This window comes from Botryllus schlosseri, chromosome 4 (assembly GCF_051294905.1).
Source record: "Botryllus schlosseri isolate E-star chromosome 4, Bs_hap1, whole genome shotgun sequence".
In the NCBI taxonomy this organism is placed as follows: domain Eukaryota; kingdom Metazoa; phylum Chordata; class Ascidiacea; order Stolidobranchia; family Styelidae; genus Botryllus; species Botryllus schlosseri.
In genome coordinates, this window is record NC_137239.1 from 18,172,048 (window position 1) to 18,181,167 (window position 9,120).

Below are 9,120 nucleotides of genomic sequence, written 5' to 3' on the forward strand. Positions count from 1 at the left end.
AACAAAGTATTTCGACTTTTTCAAAATACTCGAGTAGTTTTACTCTACTTACAATACTTACTTAAGCAAATCTAATATGCAGCTAACTCTACTTCTACTTTTTCACAATTTGTGACTTGATTAGGCTAATTAGTTATCGCTACTTACAGTTTGTCAAGTAGAAGTGGGGGAGATGTGGTACCGATGGATAACTTGGACCGAAAATGCTTGATAAATTCTCCATGATAATACCGCTATTACACTCCGTGAATTTGTCTACAATTACATGCTGGCAGAATCTTTCCTCACATCCAAAAAACTTCGACGTGCGCGAGTTATGGGGTCTCTGAAAGATGTTCTCTGTTCTGAAAGGTGTAAAATAAATTTCGATCGACGCATACATTTTTCTTTCTAACCTTCAACACGAAGAAATTACCAATCATTTTGAATGTAAAGTATTGGGTTTGTATCAGGCTATAATGATCATATTCTTTTAATTCAATACCATCGTTGAGTGGACTTTTTTCGAATTAATTATAAAATTTATAGAGAGGAGGCCGATGATATCATATAGCCAAATCAACCAAAATAGTTGAACTAACTAATCATGCAACAACTGAAACATGCCTACATACAGAGACTCTTTGTGTAATAATTGACTGTGATGTTTTACCGCTATAACGAGCTATTTGGAAATCAAAATGTCGATTTACGGGAAATATGAATGTACCCTCAAATTTGTAAGTTCGAGCCTAAATTATTTATTTTATTTTTTGACGGTGGTGTCCGAACATTCTTCTTTGCTGTAGCTTAGATTATATTACACAACAATAAAACTTGGAACATCTGAGTTTTTGAGCGTATGTCTCATTGGTCCCCGGGCCGTGTGCCTTTGGACTCACCGGTGGGGACCGATGATACGTTCGAGCAACAAATTCTGAACGTTCATAAATAGTTTTTGAAAAGGCGGCTGTTCACATATATATGCGCGATAGGTAGAGCTTGTATCTAAGTGTTGAGCCAGCAAAAGATCTGCTGTTATCGGCTAAAGATTTGGGGGCCATAGGTCAATTTTCAATTTTTGATCCATCGGTAGGCCTACCACATCTCCCCTATTATGTTCTTGCGGCGTGGTTCATGTGCGCGATTTCAGGCCGCATATAGTCGCCCATATGACAGTTTCATTACAGCCAATAGAGCGCGGCAGAACGTTTGGAATTATACGATCTACCATATTTTCAGTTTCCTTCCTAATCACGCAAAGAGGTATTGCAACATTCGATACAACTTATCTGTATTGGTCGTCGTTTTACTACAGTCCTTGTAATACTAGGGCCATACCGTCAAAATTTCTGAAAAGTGAAAATGGGTAGAGAAACGATATAGAACCACTGCTATATAGCAAAGCTATATCCTTTGTATCACATGATCATGATGCGGTCGAATCCTTATGCTGTCAAAGTGCTATTAGGTCCTGTACGTACGTACGTATGACGTACGTACATTGTGTCACTTTCTATATATTGTTGGTTTTACCGCTTTTGCAACATGGTAAGATGGTATATCAGTTCCGCAGCTAGGATAGTTGTTGACTATTAGGCTAACTTCTTTCCGAGTTTTGTTGATATCATTTTGCTACACGCGACAGCAAATACAATAACAGAATTAGTCACAGGGTATTTGGATGGGCCTGTCAACATCAGCCTCATATCTAGTTATCTACATAATCCCAAATCCGACCAATTGAGAACTACTGATCTACGCAATACCTTGAAAAATGAATGCCAAATACGACCTATTCTTGCAACTGGTCACTTTGACATCTTCCGAACCCTGCTTGTGACAAACCACTCCTAGTGCACGACTTCCGTGAAAGGATTTGGGAGGCGAAGCCACCTGAGAGAAATGATACGTTTCTGAAACTCAACCCGTAATAAGTTAAATTTGTGCTGAAATTTACCTCCATGCAGCTCCTAATGTTTGCTCTGTGTGTAGTCAGAATCCCACCTTTGAGAAGTGTCTCAACTATAGAATGTTTACATTCTATAGTCTTAACAGTCATAACACTTTTCATCCCACAAAAGAATGCGCATGGATTGCAAATATTCTGGTTGCTCTTCCTAATATTTTTGGATATGACTATAAGGGGGCGCGCGAAATATGTTGCATCAACATGAAGGGACGTGTCGAAAAAAGTCTGATTATCACTGCCTCAAGTGGTTATGTCTTGGATTACTTCTACTTCGGTTTAACCAGCGTGTACTCAAAGGTGGTGTGGACACTCGAAAAATCAAAGTCGCTATTGCTCTCCGTTGATTTTAACTATGTTCCATATCGAGTTGGGTGACAGGATTTAGTATGGTATATTTTGATGCTGTCATCTAACCCTGTACCAAGTTTCAAGGCTGTGACTCAATGATTAGCGTAGTAATTTTGCTGTCAAAGTCGAGTATTTGGTAGATGAGCTCGCACCGATATATTGCCGACTTTGATAACGGAATTACTATGCTAATCATTGAGTGACGATACTGAAACTTACTACGAAGCTGTATCACACAACCAAGATATACCATGCCAAATTTCGTCATCCATCTCGGTATGGAACACTTTTAAAACTCACATATACCAATGTCAAATTTTGCGAAAATTCCATTAAGAGGTAGGCTCATAACGACATCTGCGCACGCGGACCCGTGATACTCGACTTTGATAGTGTGCTTACTACTGTAATTATTGGGTCACAGCCTTAAAACTTCGTACAGTGTTATGCCATCATGAAGATATGTAGTACGAAATTTTGCTATCCATCGCCGTATAGGACACAATCAAAATCTACACATACCAATATTGTTTTTCGTGAAAAATCAGTTATGCGGTAGGCTGAAGGTCAGATGATTGCAGCTTACACTGAACCAATTTTTGAGGGTGTGACTCGGTGATCAGGATAGTAATTTCGTTATCATAGTCGAGTATATCAAGTGCATCGCTGAGCTGCCATCTAGCCTACTGCATGACAGATTTTTCACAAAAGCCGAAATTGCTATATGTAGGTTTTGAATGTGTTTTATTCCGCGGTGGATAACAAAATATCGTATTATATATTCTGATGGAGACATCTAGCATTGAATCGAGTTTTAAGGCTGTGACTCAATTATTACAGTAGCAATTTAGTTATCAAAGTCGCGTATGTCAGGGTGCACGCTGAATTGGCATTCAGCCTGCCGCATAGCAGATTTTATTGCAAAGGCCAGTATTGGTATGTGCACAATTTAAATGTATTTTATACGGCTATGGATAATAAAATTTCGCATTGTATATCTTGATGAACGAATCTAACACTGTACCAAGTTTCAAGGGTTTGACTCTATAAAGTAGTAAGTACGTTATCAAATTCGAGTATCCAGTGTCTCCGTGCGCTGATTTGGCTTTGAGCCTACCGCATAAGGAATTTTCGCAAAATTTGATATTGGTATATGTGAATTTTGAAAGTGGTCCATAGTAGGACTCCATACCGAGATGGATGATGAAATTCGGTGTGGTATATCTTGGTTGTGTTATCTAACTTCGCAGTAAGTTTCAGGATTGTCACTCAATGATTAGCATGGTAATTCTGTTATCAAAGTCGGCAATATATCGGTGCTAGCTCATCTACCAAATACTCGACTTTGACAGCAAAATTACTACGCTAATCATTGAGTCACAGCCTTGAAATTTCGTACAGGGCTGGATGACAACATCAAAATATACCATGCTAAATCCTGTCACCCAACTCGATATGGAACACAGTCAAAATCAATAAAGACCAATAGCGACTTTGCCCTTAATTAGTGCTGCAGACGGATCGACAATAACAAAGTTATCAAAGGTATCAGGGCGTGACGGTCACGTGATTTTTCGAGTGTCCACACCACCTTTGAGTACACGCTGGTTTAACAGTTTTTAGTTCCTCAGGCAAAACTAGGCCTAGAATACTTACGTGTAGGACTACATCGCTACTTCTTCTCCAGTAGAAATTTACAACATCAATTCTACTTCTACTTGATTACCAACGAAGGCTATTTTGACCAGCTCTGCTGAAGTAAGCAGTACAAGCTGGCAAAAAGCTACACCAGTACTCGGAAAGAGTAGAAGTAGCCTATACTTCATTACTGACCAGTGACCAACTTTGATACATTAGTTAACCCACCATGAGACGGCCATAGAAAAGACGAAAAACCGCTGCTGGACTCAGTCTGGAACAGCATCTAACGTAAGTATAACGGGGGAGATCGTAGTGGTAACGATAAGAGCCCACCGACATGGCGGTCCCGCTTCGATTCCCGTCGGAGGTTTATCTGGGTCCTATTTCCCCGCCGCTGCCGTTCTTACGGCGACAAAGATGCCTAGGAAAGACCCGATGAAAGAAAGCACTCTCAAGGAATTCAAAGAACTAGTAGAAAGGGCCGCGGCTTCAACAAGATCATCATCGAAAAATAACTGCGACATCGGGCACTCCAGGACTAGAGAGAGAGAGATAGATATGATATTCTTTTCCGCCTGTACCATCGAGATGCTCTGACGACGGAGTTGCGATACGGCCGTGAGCGCCTAGCAGGATAGCTGCGGATACCAATTTTCGAGTCTTTGGTATGACCCGGCCGGGGATCGAACCCACAACTTACCGATCGAGAAGACGGACGCACAGCACAACCATTTCACTATCTCTTATCGAGGATGTTATATCAAAGGTTCGCAACTGCATGCGTTTCGTTCGACATCCTCCAATCTGTTCATTACATCGCATTGAACATTGTGTGTGGCTTGTTCAGATGAAAAATATATTCCAAGGATTATTATAACTGGACGTTTACTCATCTGCACAGAAGCCCCATAAAAACTGCGCCGTGAATGGCGCAGTTTCGTCACGGTGTCCAATGCTCTTTCACTCCTAAATCTCAAACCCGGACATTATAATCACGTCACTCATGGCCTACTAGTCACAGTGCGTCACCAAATCAAACAGTTTTTGTTCTGGCCCCACCAACAAATTCTATCCTCGCTATTTCTGCTGTCGCCACGGACGATACATAAATACTTTATTATGATATATCAAATCAAGGATGGAAATAAAAATCCATTTCAAAGGGACGTTATATAAATCAATATGAAATTAAAACACACACATACAGTACGCATATCGAGTTGACCAATGGATACAGAATACAGCGTTGTCTGATTAGTAGACAAAATGCTATCGCCAGGATGATTGAAAATGCCAATTGTGTGGAGTGAAATTCTATGTTCGGTGTTGACTAGCAAGAATTGAATAAATCTCAAGCCAAACGTGAGATCATAATAACTTCGTATATTCATTTATATAATATTATTAGAGTGCTGATATATATAAACGGTGGTTACACTCATACATGAATCGAGAAAAGTGAATTCAGTGGCGCAAACTTAATATAGCCTATACTATCCAGATATCAGTAGTCAAGCGGTAGATATATACTCCTTAAATCCAATACTTAATAGGCACAATGAAAAATTTCAACTGTAAAATTATGAGCCGATTTTGGGCCTCTGCAAGTCCTCCGGTCCAAACGAAAAAGGTAGAAGTTCATCCAGTGTGTGACGTCGAAATTTGTACAAACCATTGACTGGAGTTGATTTGGCACAGACTATATCGTTTATCTGAAACTAGAAAGCAAGATGCGAGTTACAATGAAATTGAAAGGATGACATAAAGCACATCATACCTCTCTCATAGCTTGACGGCAGAATCCGCAAGGAGAGATGAAGTCTTCGTCAATGTCACTAAATCAAGTATTCAACATTCTCAATTTATGAATTGAAAAGTTTGAAACTTGTATATGAATACCACTTAAAAGCATTAGCCGCTACCAACAACTGTTAGGGCCAGACCGATGTACAATATTTTTGCTGATAGACCATTTTCTCCGATATCAAAATGTGACATTTTTTAATAAGAACTTCTAATTTGTGGCAGTAATTTGAAAATTTCCTCAATTTCGAAGCACTCCAGCTGAGTAAGAAAGTATTAGTACCCCCAGCCCAACTGGCGTATATTGACGCTGAGCAAAGGATAAGATATGATGTGATGTAGTATATGTAGACATGTTTTTGCGGCATATACACCGACGATATACATACAGATAATATACATACAGATGATCTGTGCATATGCATACCATGAGTTCATAATGTGCATATGCACATGCCTACGCTATCTTGTGCCAAACACGACTCACCCATACAATAGGCTGTTGACGAAATCTTAAGTGACAGAACTACATGCAAACAGTGCTTTATGATATTGCAAAATCCAAGTTTACATATGTAGCCTATTTGTGGAGACAATTCAGTACTTACGAGATAATAGCAATTGCTTTGAATTTTTGGCAACCCTCTGAAACAGCTTTACAAATTGCGGTTCGTTCAGCGCACACACCAACCGGATAAGACGCGTTTTCAACGTTACACCCAGTAAAAATCTTTCCATCCATATCAAGTAGTGCAGCTCCAACTCTGAACTTGCTGTATGGACAATACGCTTTTTCCTTAGCCGCAGCACTTTTAGCTATCAAGTCCTGCATCCAGTCATTCGTGTCGCTACTATTATCAGTCATGCTAGTGCTACGCTATTAAACAGTTAAATATACTGCAAAAGAATATCAGCACTGTTACTTCTGAGACAAGCCGCCGCCGCCTCTCGAACGTAAATCCACATCAAGCATTCTATACCTTGTGCAAATGATCAGTATATATGGTGAGCATACAATGCTCTACTACACTGAGAACAATAACGGATTACTAGATACCGTACTGTCGTATAGTACCGTAAAGCCGAGTTGAATAGAAGATTACAACCTAGAATGGCTTTTTCTATTGCATATTAGGATGAATATATCAACAATGAAAATACTTAAAAAGTCCAAGTCAACGCCTGATCCTAATACGAGGATATCGTAAATCATAGAGCAGTAAATCTGTGCTTTAGCTTCCCTTGTGCCGAACCGGCATCAGCTGTTTACTAAATTTACGACCCAGCTGATTGTAGTAACGTCACACCCTACTAAGTACAGAGCTTGACATGAGAACGAATTTAGATGAAAGCAATAATGTCGGTGAATGTATAGATTACTAACCTACGGTCCGTAGGTTAGTAATCTATAGTGAATGCATGAAACAGATTTTATTCGGCAACAGCGTTTATAATATTGTAGGGTTACCACATTTTGGAAATCTGAAAAGAGGACACTTTTTCAAAATTTTAAAACTTGCAAAACCAGAGGAAAATCCTGAAAAAATGGTAAATTTTTCCCACCTCGTGGTCGGTTGATTAAAAAAAAGGTCAACTTTCTGGCCCAACTTCTGAAAATATAGTTTTTTCTTTCACATCATCAGGTGGTTGACTAAAAAGAGGTCAACATTCCGGCCCAGCTCCCGAAATAGTCGCCGGAGCGTCAGTTCAGTGCAGATCTGATGTATCTCATTCGAATCCTCTTAAAAGAGGACGTGGTATGATATTGCAAAATTGGAATCATTGTGGTTCGATCAATCAATCCGTTTATTATTATTTTCATCATTTCAAAACATCACAAGACTGCGATACATTGAAAAGATAGGAAGGTGACGAAACAACTTGGAGTAGGCCTAACCTTTAAGAAGATCAGACACCCACCTTAGCCTAGGGCAGTGATTCCCAACGTGGGCGATATCGCCCCACAGGGGGCGATGGCGCGTTGAAATGGCTATATTGGCGTCGCGCTGCGCGCCATTTCGTGTTCACATATTTCTTGGTTATTGGATACCCTTCCTTCAAGAAATAATACGCATGAGGCATCGAAATGGGCATCTCGGCGTCAGCCATTATCACTCCATGACGCACCAAGACATATGAAGTTTCAGGCCATGTAACATGCGACTCCGAGAAGGGTGCCAGAATGAGAAAATCTTGGCGGAAAAGGCCTGCCTTATGCTGACCGACTTCGATATATATACGATATATATATATATTTAATTAACCATAGGAACCTAAATGCCTGGCACCAAATGTTCCAGTCCTGTCCAATCAGAACCTCACAAAAATGCCATTTCGCAGAGAAAAATTAATTGCCAGCGCAGAAAGACCAATTCGAAATCGTGTGCGTCTTTTAGTTTAGTACGTATGGGCGATTTGAATATCTTTGGACAATGGACATAGCTGACAGGCCACGAAATGTCATTACGTAACGAAGTCATTATACCCACGGGTCCGCCCGAATATGTTCAATTATTATTTACGGGCCTTACATTTTCCAAGACACCTCACTCAGCTTTAGTGGTAAATCTGAATACATGAGCAGAGAGGATAAAAAATTGACAGCAATATTTATGCAATTCCCGATCATATTCACCGATTCAATCATCAATCGTAAAATTTTTTCGCGCTTCGCGCGAACTGAGCCCGGCAACTAAAGAGTCCAACAATTTGTGCTGAGAAGTAGCGGTAAAGAGGTATCGGGGGTGCAGAAGTTTGCTTTATCGCCCTATGGAGAGGGTCAAGACCAACGTATTGGGGAGGGGCTGACGAAGTGCTGTTGCGGTCGTTTAGGAATCGAGTCGGAGAAATCACCTTTTTTGTTAGTCAACTCACCAAAATTTAACTGAAAAAGTGTTATTTCGAGGTCGAGCCGAAAAGTTGACCTTTTTTCTTAGTCAACTCAACGGTGATTTCGGTCTGTATGCCCATTATTGTGTTCCCAAAATTTGGGGGGCGATGATCAGTGTGGAGTTTGAAAAGGGGGCGATGAGTCGAAAAAGGTTGGGAACCACTGGCCTAGGGCCTAGACGAAGTAAAGAAGAGGCATGCACGCTGAATGAAAAGTAATGCAGAGAATGTAAGAGGCAAGCGACAAAATGAGGTGGCATGTGGCGGAGGGCGATGTCGATGTTAGGTCGTCGTCCGGTAATCCTGAAAGCTGGCTCGTGGTTTTAAATGCTGGTGCCGATTTTGAATGGGTCTCAGTCGATATAGGACATGGACCTGGATTATGCACATTTTACCAAAGCACTGAATCAAAATCGTTATTTTACTTATTGCGTCTTCCGTTTTGTTATGCGCTCCATTACATGTTATTGGTAATAACGCTCTGACAT

At 40.4% G+C, this 9,120-nt stretch overlaps 1 protein-coding gene across 1 annotated transcript; it reads right to left on the bottom strand.

Annotated features, from left to right (window-relative positions):
- Positions 1 to 5,037: 5,037 nt before the first annotated feature.
- LOC145437215 (cytidine deaminase-like) lies at positions 5,038 to 6,670 on the bottom strand. Its single transcript, XM_080314409.1, has 3 exons — positions 6,352 to 6,670; positions 5,718 to 5,775; positions 5,038 to 5,658 (listed from the first exon to the last, which is right to left on the bottom strand). Exons 1-3 carry the CDS (start codon positions 6,606 to 6,608, stop codon positions 5,521 to 5,523), a joined length of 453 nt encoding a protein of 150 aa, XP_080170535.1. The 5' UTR covers positions 6,609 to 6,670; the 3' UTR covers positions 5,038 to 5,520.
- Between the last annotated feature and the right edge of the window lie 2,450 nt (positions 6,671 to 9,120).

Coding starts and splice junctions, on each gene's coding strand:
- LOC145437215 (XM_080314409.1), bottom strand. CDS start 6,608: ATGACTGATAATAGTAGCGACACGAATGACTGGATGCAGGACTTGATA. Junction 5,776..6,351: donor AAAGCAATTGCTATTATCTC/GTAAGTACTGAA, acceptor TACTTGATTTAG/TGACATTGACGAAGACTTCA. Junction 5,659..5,717: donor GCCGTCAAGCTATGAGAGAG/GTATGATGTGCT, acceptor CTTGCTTTCTAG/TTTCAGATAAACGATATAGT.